Source organism: Fundulus heteroclitus, chromosome 23, assembly GCF_011125445.2.
Source record: "Fundulus heteroclitus isolate FHET01 chromosome 23, MU-UCD_Fhet_4.1, whole genome shotgun sequence".
Taxonomy (NCBI): domain Eukaryota; kingdom Metazoa; phylum Chordata; class Actinopteri; order Cyprinodontiformes; family Fundulidae; genus Fundulus; species Fundulus heteroclitus.
In genome coordinates this window covers 728580-746182 of record NC_046383.1, presented here as the reverse complement: position 1 = coordinate 746182, position 17603 = coordinate 728580, and the positions used below count along the sequence as shown (strand labels likewise).

The 17603-nt window shown below is 39.5% G+C and overlaps 1 protein-coding gene and 1 long non-coding RNA gene across 2 annotated transcripts; both read left to right on the top strand.

Moving 5' to 3' along the window:
• The first annotated feature begins 1882 nt into the window (after nt 1-1882).
• Nucleotides 1883-2445, top strand: LOC118557344. Its single transcript, XR_004927818.1, has 3 exons — nt 1883-2005; nt 2158-2189; nt 2290-2445. It is a non-coding gene; the product is annotated as an uncharacterized LOC118557344 (long non-coding RNA).
• A 10630-nt stretch (nt 2446-13075) lies between these two features.
• Nucleotides 13076-17171, top strand: LOC118557513. The gene is made up of 6 exons (XM_036127644.1): nt 13076-13118; nt 13236-13562; nt 16215-16580; nt 16659-16784; nt 16883-16932; nt 17040-17171. The coding sequence occupies exons 1-6, from the start codon at nt 13076-13078 to the stop codon at nt 17169-17171; spliced, it is 1044 nt and encodes a 347-aa protein (XP_035983537.1).
• Nucleotides 17172-17603: the final 432 nt, after the last annotated feature.

Sequence of the window (17603 nt, the reverse complement as noted above, 5' to 3'; positions counted from 1 at the left end):
GGAGATACTTTGAAGTTTATTGTGATGCAGAAGAAAACCATAACGCCAGTGTATAATCCGGACGTCTCGGTGTCAAGAATAAAAGCGACAAGTGATGACAAATTCAGCAATCTAACCATCCTCAAGACAGTTCTACAAGATGAAGGAATGTATCACTGTGCTCATATGGACTGGATTGAATCTACTTGGAGCGGGACTTATTTGTCAATAAAAGGTACCAAAGTGGTTTAGTATTTCCAGAGTTTGGTGATGTCTTATTTTCTCTGAAAATGCACAGCTGCACTAGGGGTACACAACATGAAACAAAGTTAAGGTACACAAAAGTATTTTTGGCATTGATCCCCCTCTCTTATCAATGCAATCCATGAGCTTCACCCATAAAATAATAATAACTCTTTTTATTTAATATACATATTCCTTTTAATGTTTATTCCCATTCATGCAAAGTGAAAATGTGAGAATAAAAGGTATACTTTTTAGATAAAGGAAGAAAGATTTGACATTAATTGCTCATTTGAACTAGACCTAGAAAACTTGAGAATTTTTTTGGAAGGACTAAAGTTTTTCAAATTATCCTAATTGTTTTATACAAAAAATACATATATATCTAAGGGAAACACCTGGTAAATTTATGATCTAAACAGCAGCAGCCAAATTATATTTATTGCTGTCAAACCTTTAATTGTTAGAATTAACTTTGACAAATATTTTTATTGGACAGATTGTTGCTCTGTAAACTGTAAAGATAACATTTTGACTTTGTAAGAATTACTTTTATTAAAATATTTCCTACTATAGTTTATTCTGTTTAAGCTGAAAAACATAGCGTCTCTGAGTAGGAGTAATTGGGCGATGAAAATGTGAATGCGGGAGCCATCAAGACTAGAAAAAGTTCAAACTATTGGCTTTGTCACACACACATCTGGATATGTGTATAGATCTGTATATATATTTGGTCAAATGTATGAGCCTCAGTAAAAGTGACTTTCAGTAAGTCAACAAATATTAATATTTAAGTTGTCATTTTTTATTTGTGTTAATTTTAAGGGAAGAGAAGCACAACAGCAAAAAGGGCATTTTGTTCTCTGTCATTTCTGTTTTTCTTACAGAAACATTAAGATGACATTGAGCTACACTACTGTTTAGGAAAACCGACAAATATATCAAAACTTAAAGCATCAACCATAGTTTTTTCATCTTAAATTGAGATGACAGACCTCTTGTTTACACTGCTGTCTGTCATTTCATTTTCTCAAAGAAAACTGACAAGACCTTGAGCTACATTGAGCTCAGCAACATTAATGAAATTTTGCTCTTATGGGTTGTTTTTGGACATTAGACATTAATGAAATAATTTTCAGCTTGAATACAAATGGAAGACCTTTTTTTCACAGTTTATGTTCTTTTATTCCTTTTTTAGGAAACTCCGGAAAGACATCGAGCTACACTGTTTTTCAGAACCCAGTTTCTGATCCCGTCCATCCGGGGGACTCAGAGACTCTGCATTGTTCGCTTTTCTCTGAGTCTGAGGACAAGGTGTGTTCAAGGGAGCTCAGTGTGTTCTGGTTCAGAGCTGGATCAAAACACTCCCTTCCACATATCATCTACACTAATGAAAAAGTACAGCAAAATTGTGAGGATATATCTACATTGAACGATCAGAAGAAATGTAGCTACAGCTTTTCTAGGAACTTCAGCTCCTCTGAAGCTGGGACGGTGTACTGCGCTGTGGCAACATGTGGTGAGATATTATTTGGAAGGGGAACTAACACAACTGCAGGTATGGTTTTAGTTCTTTTAGTATCATATTTCAAGCTATGCAAATGTTGTGTTTTCTCCATAGACAGTGACATGTTTCGTTTCCTCCTTGTTTTTTCAGATCAATTACCAAATTCTAAAGTTAATGTGCTGATAATCATAGTAATCTGCTTTGCAATTTCCATGATTGTAAACATTGCTTTTATCTGTCACCAAGCTCAAAGATCACTGCGTAGAAACCTTAAAGGTATGTTTTGTTGGCTAAATTACTTGTTTTGAAACAACATAAATGCAATAATACTACAAATACCTAAATCTTTTGCCATTAAATGAAACAAATTTTATAAATTAATGAGGAGAGCACCTCTTGAGGATACTTTTTGTTGGCTTTTTTGACAGCACAACACAATGTGAGTCAACCAGATAATACTGTAAGTGAATTGTGCCAAATTACCTATCTTCTATGTGTTTCTGTTTTTTTTAAATACAGCTGAATGTAATACTAAATTGTAAATTTCTTTTTCATCCCAGCCTGAAGATGGACAGGATCTGAACTATGCTGCCTTACATATCTCAGAACGAAAACCTTCAAGAGGAAAGATGAAAAATCATCTGAAAACTGAAGACAGTGTGTATTCACAAATTATGTACACAACTTAATTTTGTAAATCCAAATATAACCGCAATGACAGTTTAAGACTTTAAGATAATCCTATGTCTTCTTTTCTGTCTAAAAGAAGCTCAAGTTCACTAGGTCGTAAAAAAAGAAAAAAACAATGGAATTTTGTATCTTACATTTTCTCATGTAAACATACGTATGTTTTGGCCCAAATGTTTTTAATGATTAAAATAAGCACTAATAATAATTTCTGACTCTCATTACTGTTTGGGATAGTCTCATCTTTTAATAAATAAAATAAACTGTTTGTGCAAGAAAATCCAAAACACTATTGTTGGTTTAGTTACAATTTGTCACTTAACTTCTGTAAAACTGTATTAAGTTTTTATATTCAAGTGTGCTCAAATATAAAGCCGTAGCTCTCTAACATTTTGGACTATCTCAACTGTTTTAATCTATACGTTTATGTCGAATGACAGGTCAACATAAACTCCATTTTGTCTCATTCAAATGCACGTCGATGTAAATTGTAATGAATCAAAAAAAAAAAAAAAAAAAAAATTTTTACTGGATTAAGTTTTTAATAGTATTTGAAAAGAACAATGAAGAGACAGTTTACAATTGATAAAAAAATAACCATTTTGCTGAAGGCGATAATGACAGCTTTTGGGATATTTAGAAAAACCGTCATTTGAATTTCTGTTCATTCCATCAGACATGTTGTTTTTTAAGTCAGATAAGATCCTAAAACATATTTATGTATTTTAATTATGATTTTAATCAAATTCAAACATTTGATTAAAAGTGATTCTCTAAATATGTACTTTGTTTAATAAACTTGTTCTGTTTTACTGGCATCTTTCCAGCTCTTCATTTTACCTATGAAGAAATAATTTTCACTACCAAAATTATAACACATATAATATAAATATAATATAGTATATGACATTTTTACAACACAGTCTGCTGTTCTATACAGAGCGTGTAAGCCATTAGTGCAAACTTTACTAATGAGCATCTTCTATCGAGAAAAAGGCATTCATTTCTGGTAGGGCTGGGCAAATTATTGCGTTAATTTCGCGTTAATTCATTAGACTATTAACGGCGATATTTATTTTATCGCGCATTAACGCATGTTGCTCACATGCTTTCAGTCAGTGTCAGTCAGCACGCGCGCTGACTGCAGCGCGCTGTGTCACGGCAGCACTCTCCCGCTCCCCCTCCCCTCTCGTACATGGCTCAGTGGCGCCAGCCAATCAGCACGCAGGCTCAGCCTGGCCCACCCACTCAGCTCTCACACAAACTCAACACACAAACAGCTGAGAGCGACCGCAACAGCGGAAAAACATGAACAGGGGAAGTAGCACCGTTTGGCTTTATTTTAATACCGTAAATGAAATCAAGCTGTATGTTTTGTAAAAAGCCGGTTCATTTCAGTGGAAACACAACAAATTTATCTAAGCACGTGAAAAAACATGAGCAAGAAAACGTCGAGCCACAGAAACGGAGAGAGGAGACAAAACTTCTGTCATTGCCCCGACAGACCCACAGACGTCTCTGACTGAGGCGTTTTAGTCCTCTAGGGAACATCCAGGTAGATCAGTGGTCATCTTCAGCAGCAGTTCATGTTAACTTTCAAAGTAGATATTATCTATCATATGTTACTGGAGCCCACACAGAAAATGTAATTAAGACCTTGAAAGAACCCAGTACATATATCCTATTAAACAGTGTTATTTAAGAGAAGATAACTTAGCTAATCCTTTTTTTATCCCACGACGGGGAAATTTATAGGATTAAAGCAACAGGCAGGTGCACACAACACAGACAAAATTACATAAGGATTGAAATATATAAGAGGTGGATTAGCGAAAAAACACTGAACATAACATTATTGTTATTATTATTATTATTTAATTGTAATAATAAAATAAAAACCACAAAACCCAAAAGGTCAACAGTTTCATGATACATCAAGCTTAGGGACTGGCTAATATACAGCAGGTCAAAAAAGGCCATATTTTGGCTGCAGTGCTTGCTGTTCTCTTATGAAGAAAAGATCAACTAGTGCACTAAATTCAATAGATGGGTTGAAAATATCCAGTATAAAATAAGTGCTACAAATGTTACAACACTTTTGTTCATATCGCAGCAGAACATTAAAATAAAAGTGCTCTTTACACTACTTTTGAATTCATTCTGGGAGTTTGCGCATACAATGCGATTAATCATGATTAATCGGGCAAATTATGTGATTAATCACGATTAAAGATTTTAATCGTTGCCCAGCCCTAATTTCTGGGGTATAAAATATTACATAGAGCCTCACCCTTGAGCTTTTTTGGACTCTCATCTCCTGTTATCTGTAATAATATTTCAGTTATTCAGAACTGTATAAATAAAATGATGTGTATGTATTACTTTGAGCAAAACTGTATCCTTGTTTAATTAGCTTATAGAATATTCCAAATTCCAAATGTTATCAAGAAAAACAAAACAGTTAAGTAATTGGTACATTTGTCCGTCCGTCCGTTGTCTTCCGCTTATCCGGGGTCGGGTCGCGGGGGTAGCAGCTTCAGTAGGGAGGCCCAGACGTCCCTCTCCCCAGCCACTTGGGCCAGCTCCTCAGGAGGAATCCCAAGGCGTTCCCAGGCCAGCCGGGAGACATAGTCCCTCCAGCGTGTCCTGGGTCTTCCCCTGGGCCTCCTCCCGGTGGGACATGCCCGGAACACCTCTCCAGGGAGGCGTCCAGGAGGCATCCTGACCAGATGCCCGAGCCACCTCAACTGGCTCCTCTCGACGTGGAGGAGCAGCGGCTCTACTCTGAGTCCTCCCCGGATGACTGAGCTCCTCACCCTATCTCTAAGGGAGAGCCCAGACACACTACGGAGAAAACTCATTTCAGCCGCTTGTATCCGGGATCTCGTTCTTTCGGTCACGACCCAAAGCTCGTGACCATAGATGAGGGTAGGAACGTAGATCGACCGGTAAATCGAGAGCTTCGCCTTTTGGCTCAGCTCTCTCTTCACCACAACGGATCGGTACAGCGCCCGCTTCACAGCAGACGCTGCACCAATCCGCCTGTCGATCTCCCGCTCCATCCTCCCCTCATTCGTGAACAAGACCCCAAGATACTTGAACTCCTCCACTAGGGGCAGCACATCCTCCCCAACCCGGAGAAGGCACTCTACCCTTTTCCGGTTCAAGACCATGGTCTCGGATTTGGAGGCACTGATTTTCATCCCGGCCGCTTCGCACTCGGCTGCGAACCGCTCCAGTGAGAGCTGTAGATCACGCCCTGATGAAGCCAATAGGACCACGTCATCCGCGAATAGCAGAGACGCAATCCTAAGGCCACCAAAGCGGATCCCCTCAACACCTTGGCTGCGCCTAGAAATTCTGTCCATAAAAGTTATGAACAGAATCGGTGACAAAGGGCAGCCTTGGCGGAGTCCAACTCTCACCGGAAACGAGTCCGACTTACTGCCGGCAATGCGGACCAGACTCTGACACCGGTCGTACAGAGACCTGACAGCCCTTATTAAAGGGTCCGGTACTCCATACTCCCGGAGTACCCCCCACAGGATCCCCCGGGGGACACGGTCGAATGCCTTCTCCAGATCCACAAAACACATGTAGACTGGTTGGGCAAACTCCCATGCCCCCTCAAGAATCCTGCTGAGGGTATAGAGCTGGTCCAGTGTTCCACGGCCAGGACGAAAACCACACTGCTCTTCCTGAATCCGAGATTCGACTATCCGACGGACCCTCCTTTCCAGAACCCCTGAATAGACCTTACCAGGGAGGCTTAAGAGTGTGATTCCTCTGTAGTTGGAACACACCCTCCGGTCCCCCTTCTTAAACAGGGGGACCACCACCCCAGTCTGCCAATCCAGGGGAACTGCCCCCGATGTCCACGCAATGTTGCAGAGCCGCGTTAACCAACACAGCCCCACAACATCCAGAGCTGTAAGGTACTCAGGGCGAATCTCATCCACCCCCGGAGCCTTGCCGCCGAGGAGCTTTTTAACAACCTCGGCAACCTCAGCATCAGAGATGGGAGAACCCGACCCAGAGTCCTCAGGCTCTGCTTCCTCAATGGAAGACGTGTTGGTGGGATTAAGGAGGTCTTCGAAGTATTCCGCCCACCGACTCACGACGTCCCGTGTCGAGGTCAGCAGCACACCACCCCCACTGTAAACAGTGTTGGTACTGCACTGCTTCCCCCTCCTGAGACGCCGGATGGTGGACCAGAATCGCTTCGAAGCCGTACGGAAGTCTTTCTCCATGGCCTCTCCGAACTCTTCCCACGCCCGAGTTTTTGCCTCGGCGACCAGCCGAGACCATGGTCTCGCCCTGAGTACCTTAAATGGTACATTTGTGATTAATTGAAATTATTTATTTTCATTCATACTGCATCTTGAAACAACCCAGTGCTGCATTTTTACTATCAGCACAGAACAAATTTAACAGAAGAGGGAGGCTTACTTTTACAGTCATTACTATGTCCTGCTGGCTCAAGTAGATTCATTGTATTTTCCTGGTTTATTGAGCAACATTGTTTTCTTTCTACAAGTAGAATGAAGCCTGATGCAAGAATGAGAAGCAATTTGTTTAATGTGTCAATTTTGTAATGTGTTTAGCTACTTTAGGAATGAATGCTTGGATTTTCACTGAACTAAGGATTATGTAGCTAAATTGAACAAACTTTACAGCCCCAATTTAGCTGTAATATATAGAGGTAAGAACCATATATTTTTCACATCATGATGAAAATCCAGTTAGAAGCTCACAGAAGGGGTTTCTACTGTTTTCTATCATAGTCAGAGGTTATAGTTTTAACTGTAGCTCAGATGAAAGTCCCTCTGCTGTCTTTTCCTCATGATGACCCTGATGATGCTCACTGTGTAAACCTCCACCTCACATCTTGCAGGGTGAATATAAGTGATAAGCTGTAGCTTACAATCAGCCCCTTCAGAGTCAGAATTCAGTTTTTTTACTGTTAACTTCAGCCTGGGTAATGCTGCTCTGCTTCCACCTGTTCCTCTTCACCACTCACACCAATTAGTGCACCCTCCCCTTGGCTCTGCAGTTGTTCCCAAGTAAGCCCGGTTCTCCATTGTAACCCACTGTTTGGCTAATGCATGAGGCAATGCGATGGCCCTGGACTGAACGGTGCTGAACACAGGATTACATGGAATATAATGAAAAAGAGTCGGTTGTTATTAAATAAGAGAACTGAATCTAGTTATATCTTGGGGCTTGATCATCTTTTCAGAATACATCTAAATGTTAGTGAGATCCAGAGCTGTTTGAGAGGAGGGTGTTGTCCAAGCTTACATCCATCATGAACAACACCTTTCATCCCCTGCACCAGACTGTAGAGCAGCTGAGCAGCTCCTTTAGTGACAGACTTATAAACCCTATTTGTAAAACGGAGCGCTACCGCAGGTCATTCATCCCTGCTGCCGTCAGACTTTACAATGCTGCACTATAACTGCAATAACTTGTGCAATACCTCATGTGCAATTACTGTTTAATACCCTGTGCAATAACCCTGTTAAATAAGAGACTTCAGCTGTTATAGTTATCTCACTACCTCACTGTTGTTCTTACCTGGTACCACTTTAATGTACAACGTCACGTCCATATGTATATAAGTTACCTTAAATGTACATAAGTCATGTTAAATCTCTGCTTTATTTTTTATTTTTTTCTCGATCCACCGTATATATGTGGACGCACTGTATATACCTCATGCACCTTTTCCTCCTTTTGACACCTTCTTTTGATTATTGAGCCGATGTGACACATGAATTTGTCCACTGTGAGATCATTAAAGTCTATCTTATCAGAAAAAACTATTTGGGTATTTAACAAATACTTTCTTCTTAAAAGGGAAAATAATAGAGGATGTGAAGAGGGACAAAGAGAATACAAATTAAAACACTTGAAATCTGCATCTACACCTGCAGAAAGAGAAACAAAAAGAAAAACAGCGACTAACAGCAAACACATAACAGTACTGAAAGGTAAACGGTACAAATAATGCAAGGTGTATTTAGTGACAACCACAGCTCTATATAGAGTATATCTGTATATCTGTAAGCACCTGAATCCAAACACCTTTGACTGTATGCATGACCCTTGAAGTGTATAAGGTTTCTCCATAAAAATGTTCGATAGCCACAGAACCACCCCAGGACCAGTGGCAGACAAGGGAACCACCCAGTAGCCACATTACAGAAGCCTCCAGGGGAGCTGTAGTGACGAGCCCAAAGGTCCCACTGGCAGCAAACTATGCCAGAGCGACTCCAGCCATGAAGCCACAGACCCGAGAGCACACCGACCCCAGCAGAGGCCCAACAGAGCCAAGGTGTCCAGGCTCTGCCAAGCAGCCACCTGGAAAAGAGCCGGCACACACCCAAGTACCCAGCCCTTCTGATGCCAAGCTCTGCTCAGAGACCAAACCTGTTAAGCTCAAGTCAGGAGACACCGGGAACCACCAACACACCAGTAGGCAGTGGTTTTTTAGCTTTTCAGCTCCGTTTTGAAGGCTCAACTTCTTTCTCCTTTCTGATCCCTCCCGCTGCTCACTCAAGCGACACGCTGCATTTCCAAAGTTTTATGTGATGAAATGTCTGTTTTAGTAAATGGAGGGGAGCAGAAGTCAATAAAGCAGTGTTGTGGTTTTGGGTATTATTTTGATTGTAAGTCATATTTTTTCTATTTCAAACAAACATAAATAATCCAATGGCACTGTTAGGGTGGTGGGCAACCAGCTGGAGGGACCCATTACTGGTGGAGGGCCCCAGGTGGTTTCCGACTTTCCTATAACGGTAAGTCCATGCCTGGTCAGACTATAACCACGTTAAACATGAAGTGTATGATTTGAGAACCTCAGGGTTGTAGCTTTGCTTTTTGTGGGTGAAACGTTTCTGTATAAATCTTGGTGCCATAACCTTTAGTTGGCAGTTTCATGGTAAACAACTAACTTAACAAACCAATGATAAAATTACAGCAGAGAAACATATCTAGATGTGCACTTTTGTCTGTGAACCCATTTATGGCTGGTGTCAATGTCCTCTGTGAGGCAATTCACAAAATCGTTTTTTTATGAAAAAGTTAAAATGCTTTCAAAAGACCATTATGCTTTCAGAGCCCAACTCAGGTCTTTATGCTGGTGAATACATCTGAGTCCAGCACAGGCCACTATGTTCTTACTAAGTGAATTTATTATTGATGTGCATATTTTGAGAGATAAATACAAGTGTTTCACAAACAAGAGATGTGACTGCACAGAGTCTCAACCTGGGATAATCTTACTTTATGAAACAAGGTTTTCTTGGGTTTACACTTGAGTTCAGTTATTGTGGATCTTGGGCTGTACTAGTTTGCACAATTGTTAATTAACTACAAAAGTACGTCTATTTTAGCTCGGTTCCCAAAGAAGAGCTGGTTCTTTCAGCTTTCATACGGCTCTATTATTATTTGTAATCTCTTATTTTAACTTACGTTGGCAAATACAAATGGCTCATCAAGATAACAAGGCCAAGGAGTCGGCTCTCACTCAGTCGTAGCTGGCTCTTCTGATTCACTACAAAGCATCGGCTCTCAGAGCTGATACTTGTGAGCGTGACCCATCACTAACGGTTAACCTCAATGGTTAACTTATCTGATCTTATGCGACAACAGGAGAGATGGTTAGACTCATAGAGCAAGTCTTTACACTTTGAACCACTTTGCTGTGGACATGTGCTTTACAAATAAACTTGACTCCACCAAATCAGCGCAATCAAGGCTCCTTCCATTTCTCATTGGCCATATTATCCCTGAAGGTGATAGTACCTGGGAAGCTCTCATGCTTCTCAAAGACATTGTTGAGCTTGTTGTGGTGCCAAGGCATACTGAAGAGACACTGGATATCCTGAACTGCAAGATATCAGAAAACAGACTTACAGTCCACATTTCCATAGCTCCGTTTAAGGCCCAAGCATCGCTATTTGAAAACATAGCTTCTCTAAAGGAACTATAAATAAGATATTTACTGAAAAGTCAACCTACAACCTGGGATGGAAGTAACATTCCCTAAAAACAATCGGTCCTCTCCATCACCACGTTTTTCTCCTTTCAACTCTAGAGGTACGATCCGGAACTACTTCTGTTCAGGGTGTAGCCCGTGTTTACTTCCTGGTTCCTGAGCCAATCTTATGAGAGTTCCCAGGGTTCCCAACACAGAGCGCAGCATTTGGTATTTTATCTTGGCAAAAGAGCTGCAGCCTGCAAACATGGAAGCCAGTAAGAGAAGCGGCTCAGAAACAGAAAACAATATCATATACCTATCCTGTGTTAGTAAAAATTCAGAAGGGTTTCACAACGTTTAGAAAGGGAATATTAGATTGTTGTGATTGGCAAACTGTTGTACTGATTTGAGCCACAAGGTGTCAGGTATTACTTATCGCTCCTTTAAAAGGGTAAAACATAATGCCCACAATTTTAAAAATAAACGTGGAAGGTATTCTACAAATGCTTACCATCCCAATACAGCCACTAAGAATGGATGACCAAAACCTGGAAGAAACTTGCCAGGGTTTGGTTAACGAAATGACGAAAAAAGCCAAATGGAGCCACTGTAAAGAGAGAAATGAATGTCATATTGCACTTCTCAGAAAAGAAGTTGTTTGACAAGACAAACCTACAGTCAACCAGATGGTACAGAGATGGCAAGCTCTTTTCACAGAAAGTCAGCTTATATGAATATTTCAAATGCCTTGTGTTCTTTTTGATGTTTGATCCACTTTAAATGAGTTTATGCTTGAGATCTGCTAGTGATCAAATTTTCAAAGATGGTCCTGCACCCGTCTTTCCAGCATTTTGTTTTGTATGCAATTTAAATTCAGTAATGTTGATATAAGAAATTGGATAATATTGTTTTGTCCAAATCGTATATTGAGGATAATTTTTCATCCGGTTATTCATTATTTACTATGTTTCAGATTGTTCAGGAGTTCAGCAGAATGGTGGGTAAAAGTCTCAAAGACAACATCTTCGATGCACTTGACCGCTTCTCTGCCAGCTTAATGGTTTAGGTAGAAGAGAAGCCGAACTGGGCAGCTTCTAGAAGCACTGTTATGTCAGGCAAAGGTATTATTAGCAGTCTACACGACACTACTCAGTATCTTCCTTCAAAGTTTTGAGATCAATAAAGTTAAATTATTTTATTATTATTATTTTTATTTTAGTATTTTACCTGTTGCTAAACAGATTTTGGCCAAACAATTTTATCATCTGGGTTAGTTTGATGGTCAGAAGAGTCTGTTAAAAACTATTTAAAAAATTTAGAACCGAACATTTGACGATATGCCTGTACTGTAGAAAGAAATTGAAAAATATAAGGTTCATTCTTAGTTCAAGCCTGTGAAAATGACCCTCATGTTAACGTATGTAGCATTTGAATGACAGTAGTTAATATACTTAATATGATATTTGTCTTCACGGGTAACGTTTCAGCTCCACCATGGTTTTAAAAAAAAAATAAATCCTAGAGGAAACCCTGGACACTATATGTGTCTCCCTGACCAGAACTAAACAAGGGGAGGTAGCATTAGGTTTCTATTGTCCTCAGCCCTTGAACAAACTATTGGAAAATCTGAGATGTACAGAAACCCTTTTAAATGTGGGCCAGAGGGCCAGCACAGCTCATACAGAACAAAATAATTGTAAACAAATAAATAATTGTATTAACACTTGTTTCCTTTCAAGTGTTTGCCATGTTAAGCTCTCTTCTTAAGGAAAACATTATAATTTTTAGTTATTTTAACATCTTTCCTCTACTTTCTCTATGATCCTTTAGATAACCTTGTATATGAATGGTGCACTACAAATCCTCCTTGGCTTTCAGCAAAGACAGCAACAATAACACTATATAAAAATATTTGCTCACTTATCCAAATCTTTGAATTTAGATGTTCTGCTTCTACAAACATTTGTGAAAGAATGGGAAGTTATACAGTATAAATAATTTCATTTAGTCACCCCCATTTGGTTATTTTCCACTTCTGCTTTTGAAAGGATTTCCTGTTCAATCACAGTTGCTTTGTTCCTGATAACAATCATTTAACGTGAAGCTCTGCACCTGTTTTTATCTCTGAATTGGTTTTAGTTGTGTCAGGGCGCAGCAGATGCAATGATTTTTATAGCTTTAGAAATGTCAAGTACCTAGACAAGAAGACTGCTCACCCAAAAGCATATTCAGCAATAGGATCATTTAACTAGACTCTGCCATGATTATTATTTGGATTTTTAGGAAAATGTTGCAGCTGTTTATATTGGTGCAGCTCATGGATAAAGAAAAAACTCTATCCAGCTGGTTGAGATAGAGTAAAAGCCAAGTGATTATAAAAAGCACAAGTATTATTCTTCTGGTCTTCATCAATGCAGTACGATGCATTGTAAAAAAAACCTTGATTGCAGTTTATTTGCCTTGATGAAAGAAGTGATTATGTGCTCATTTGGGTCAAATAGGAGAAAAGCAAAAAGTTAGTTGAATTTTGTGACGCTAAAAGAGCCTCATTGTGGCGGCAAGCCCCCTTTGAGAGTATATTCTGAGGCAACCAATCAGATACATTTGTCATTGTGGATCACCACACCTCTCTCAGTTTCTTAGGCATTAAGTGTCCTCATGAAGACAGTGTCAACATGACTCTGCTATGGGTTATACTCTTTCTTCTTCATCAGGGATGTAAGTAGTATTTACATGAAGTAAAACATAATTAGTGTTATCCAATAATTTTATTCATGTCTGATTTTTTTCAACTACTCTTTATTGTTTCCCCATGTTGCTTTTTATGTACCGCAGACACTTCAGTTCCTGTCGTCACAGTCCAGCTTGGGGAACCTGTGACTCTGACATGTGCCTTGACTGAGAAATTTCAGGCTGTGACATGGGTTCACTGGTACAAGCAGAGTGCGGGAAACACTCTGAAATTAATTGCAATGCTGCGTAACAAAATGCCGTCCACCTACGGACCGGGATTTTCAAGCTCAAGATTCAAAATAACACATGATGGCAACAAAAGCAGCTTGATCATTTTGGCAACAATCAAACAAGATGAGGGAATGTATCACTGTGGTCATATGGACTGGACTGAATCTACGTTTACTGGGACGTATTTGGCACTGAAAGGTAATTAACCATTTCATTTTGTGGGTATTTCTCTGATGCTCAAAGTTTGGATTTAGGTAAAATGGGTAAGGAGTCTCTCACTTGCCTCAGGATGGCTTTTCCTACAGAGTGTGTTCTCTTAGATTCCAAAAACGTTTCTAACTTAATCTATTGTGATTTGTTTTCTTACATATAAAATATATAAAAACAGACATCACAGCAATTCTGGGGTCTTGGCTGGTGGTGGACGTTGGGTCAGGGGGATCGGCTGGGACTGTGGCTAGCACTTCTGCCAGCCATAGCCATGGGGCCTGGCCCCCCGTGGCTTGGTTGGGGCCCCCGCCGGGGGGGGTTGCTTCTGGGGCCCCAGGTCCCTGGGGCTCATGGCTGGATCTGCTCCGGCGCTCCCGGGGACTTCAGCATTGTGGCTGTTGGGGGGGGGGGGGGGGTGTTTCTGGGGCTCCTCTCTGCTCTTCCCTTAGGTGGGGGAGGCAGAGTCCCTGTGTTGGTCCCTCTTGGATTCCTTTGCTCTGAAGGCCCATTCAGGCATCTGTGGTTTTGGTTCCCCTAGCGTCTGCCTCGTTGCTCTGCGGGCAGGTCTTTTGGCTTTTCACAACCACTATTGCTCATTTTTCTCATGGATAGATCTTACGTACACAAGTGCACTCTCACAAACACCTACAGGTGCTTGGATCCAGGTACGTACAGACTTCTATACATCTTTTATACAGAAAACCCCTATTATCATCTTCAGCTGTCACTTTATACATTCTGTATGAAATAATACCGTATATTCTTCAGTGATGGTATAAAGGTGTTGCTTGTTTGTACCTGTATTTTTCTTTCATATTTTCTCCTTTTTTTCCTTCTTTTACCTTCTTGTTTCAGCATCCATGTAACATGAAATGTTCCCTGCATAAATTGTAATAAAGCTTCTTGCATGCAGGATCAAAGCGGATCATTATGGCGAAAGCAATAAGGCTCCGCTTGTGAAAATAAAATCTGTTGGGCTCTTTTTGGCAATAAGACAACAATTCTTGCTACATTGCCAGACAGGACACAAAAAAGGCACACAAAAAAGACATCATAGCCATTTCAAAAACTGACATTTGAATAACATTTTTGCAATTGTAACTTATTGATATCCCGTTATGTTATTCTTCTTATTTGTTCCTAGCAGAATATTAAGATATTTACAGAGAAAAATTATATCAAAACTAATTTGAACATAAACAGCCTTATAGATTTTAGGAAGATTCCAGGTTATGAACTGCAATAGTACGCATAAACATTGTTAAATAATAGGATTATTTTCTATAGTCATTTGTTTTGTCAAAATACTTTGGAAAGGTGTAACCATGAAGGATACATTTTTAAAAATGCATGTCATCATGGATGTCATCTATTCTTAGATCGTACCCTTTTAAAACCTACACTTAAGCTTCAAATTATTTATCCACCTGGTAGATTTAGGTTTAACGTAATGTTGAAATTTGACCAACAATTTTATTCTGTTTAGAATATTAACATTTTGGAGTGGCACAACCTTAATCTTGAGTTCGAACAAATAGTAGTTTGTCAAGGAAGCTAAAGATTAAAGTGATGGCCAAGAGGTTTTCCAAATGTAAAGCTTTGGAGTTCATGACCAAATGCAATTAATCAAAATATTTGTGGAAACATGCATACAAAGCTGTTGAGCAATTAAGAGAAGGGTTTTGCTGCTCTTACTTCCTTGCTGATAAAGATTTTTCCATTGATTATTGGGATGGAAAAAACAAGAATATCCAAGCAGGTTTATTAAATAATTTTGGAAAAGAGCAATACACAGATAATCTAAGTATTGCTCTGGCTTACAGAGTTGGCACTTGTCTTTCATATGCAAAAACAGGAGGGGTGCAAAATATTTGCAGGACTGACTGTAAGAACTAGTTTTTTCCTAGTTATTATAAAAATAAGAAAATGATGAGTAGTGGATGATGAGGCAGGCAAACAGAACCAGTTTAGACAGGAACTCGCAGATGTACTCAGAATGACCAGAAGCCAGAGGCAGAACCTTGAGAAAAAACAAAAAACACAATGTTTCTCCAGCGTAAGCAGAGCAAACAACAGAATCCCTCAGGAATCCTCCCTTCCAAGTGGCGCACACAAACACTAGCTGATGAACTAGCAGGGCAGAGTGAGGACTGGAGCCAGGGAAACACATCTCGCAACCTACATGTGTTGTTAGCACAGGCAGTGCTCCTTGGTTGCTTCTGAGACATTCTGGCCCCAAGTGGATGAGTGAGGCAGGTAGAAATAGGGAGAGTGACAGGTGGACATAATTGACTCTAATTAGTGGCAGCAGGTGGAGCTGATCTAGTGTAGAGTGGTAGCTAGGATGTGACAGCACTGATTGGCTGGTGGCTGGGAGGTGACTGAGGTAATAGGAAAATTACTGGTGCCCGATGAAAGAGAGGAATGAAACAATAAATAGTCCAGAAAGGTAAAAACACCCCCACAAAAACCCAAATCCATGACATAAATACACTTTTTCGAAATACAGACTCAATTAATGAAAAGGTTTCCTCAGTTTGTAACAAATCAGAAATTAAAAAAAAAACATCTTAAAAGACAACTTTCAGCTTCATTCAAGATGGAAGGCCTCAGTTGCTTTGTTCTTTCATTTCTTCACAGAAAACTCCCAAAGGACATTGAGCTACACTGTTGTTCAGGAGTCAACATTATCTGATCCTGCCAGTCCAAAAGAGTCAGAGACCCTGCAGTGTTCAGTCCTCTTTGACTCTGAGAATCCAACCTGTTCAGGAGAACCCAGTGTGTTCTGGTTCAGAGCCATATCAGACACATCCTATCCAGAAATGATCTACACCGAGGGAAGAACACCGGACAATTGTGAAAAGACATCAGACCAGCCACATAAATGTAGTTACAACTTTTCTAAGGATGTCAGGAACTCTGAAGCTGGCACTTATTACTGTGCTGTGGCCACATGTGGACATATCTTATTTGGAAATAGAACAAACCTGGTAAAGAGCAATCAAGGTACTGTGCATATTATATCGTTTATGTTGTCATAAAAATTCATGCTTTTCTCAAGCAATTATATGTTTATTTTTCTAGATATAAATCCAAATACTGAAAGGATTGTGTTGGTGATCACATTAATCTTATTGGCTATTTCCATTATCTTGAATGTCATTTTCGTTTGCTGCCAAACAAAAAGATCTGCCTCTACTCTATGTAGTGGTAAGTGTAACTTACTAACCTAAACATCTTGAAGTCATTACATTATGAATTCTATCAAGGTTATTAGATCAATTCATGTGTTTGTTCTTTCTACGCAGAAAGTTCTTCTCAACTACAGCACAGAGATATTAGCCAACCAAGAGATGAGGTGAATAATAGTACTAAATTACAGTTGTTTGAGTGTAATAATAAACAACACAGCTGGTTTCATCAAACTTAATTTGAAATAAACAAATTTTTAATTCTACTCCACAGACTGGAAATGGGCAGGATCTGAATTATGTTGCATTGAATTTCTCTGGAGGGAAAGCACCAAGAAGCAAGAAGAAAAGAGAACTGAAGAGTGAAGAAAGTGTGTATTCGGAAGTTAAGGATAATATGATTTAATTTAGGCTCATGTCACAACGAAGCTGACAATGTAAATTATTTAAATCCAGAAACACTTGAGTTTCATTTAAACTTTGAGAGATGAAACAGTGTGCAAAGCTACATATGGTGAATATGTTCCTAGGTTAAGTACTTTGACTATATCAGTTTAAAGAAATATCTCCAGGTTTTTACATTTTGGAAAAATTGCCCCAAGTATAGTCGTTTAAAAAAATAAATGCTTTTCTTGTGTTAGAAATAAACCCCTTTTTGAATGTTTCTCTAATGTTAACAAAAATGTACTTAAAATAAAGAGCAAATTAATGAATGTTGTTTTAAGCATCAAACGTTTCAGTTGAATGGCCTACATATTGTTTTGATAACCATGCCTATCATTCTTAAAAAAAAACTTTAAAGATGGCAGATACTGATCAAACTAATCTGTAAAAAGAA

What these genes read in the sequence shown, in the direction of transcription:
- LOC118557513 (XM_036127644.1), top strand. Translation starts at nt 13,076, where the DNA reads ATGACTCTGCTATGGGTTATACTCTTTCTTCTTCATCAGGGAT. An exon ending in CTTTCTTCTTCATCAGGGAT is followed by an intron (nt 13,119 to 13,235) that starts GTAAGTAGTATT and finishes TATGTACCGCAG; the next exon opens with ACACTTCAGTTCCTGTCGTC. An exon ending in CCTGGTAAAGAGCAATCAAG is followed by an intron (nt 16,581 to 16,658) that starts GTACTGTGCATA and finishes TTATTTTTCTAG; the next exon opens with ATATAAATCCAAATACTGAA.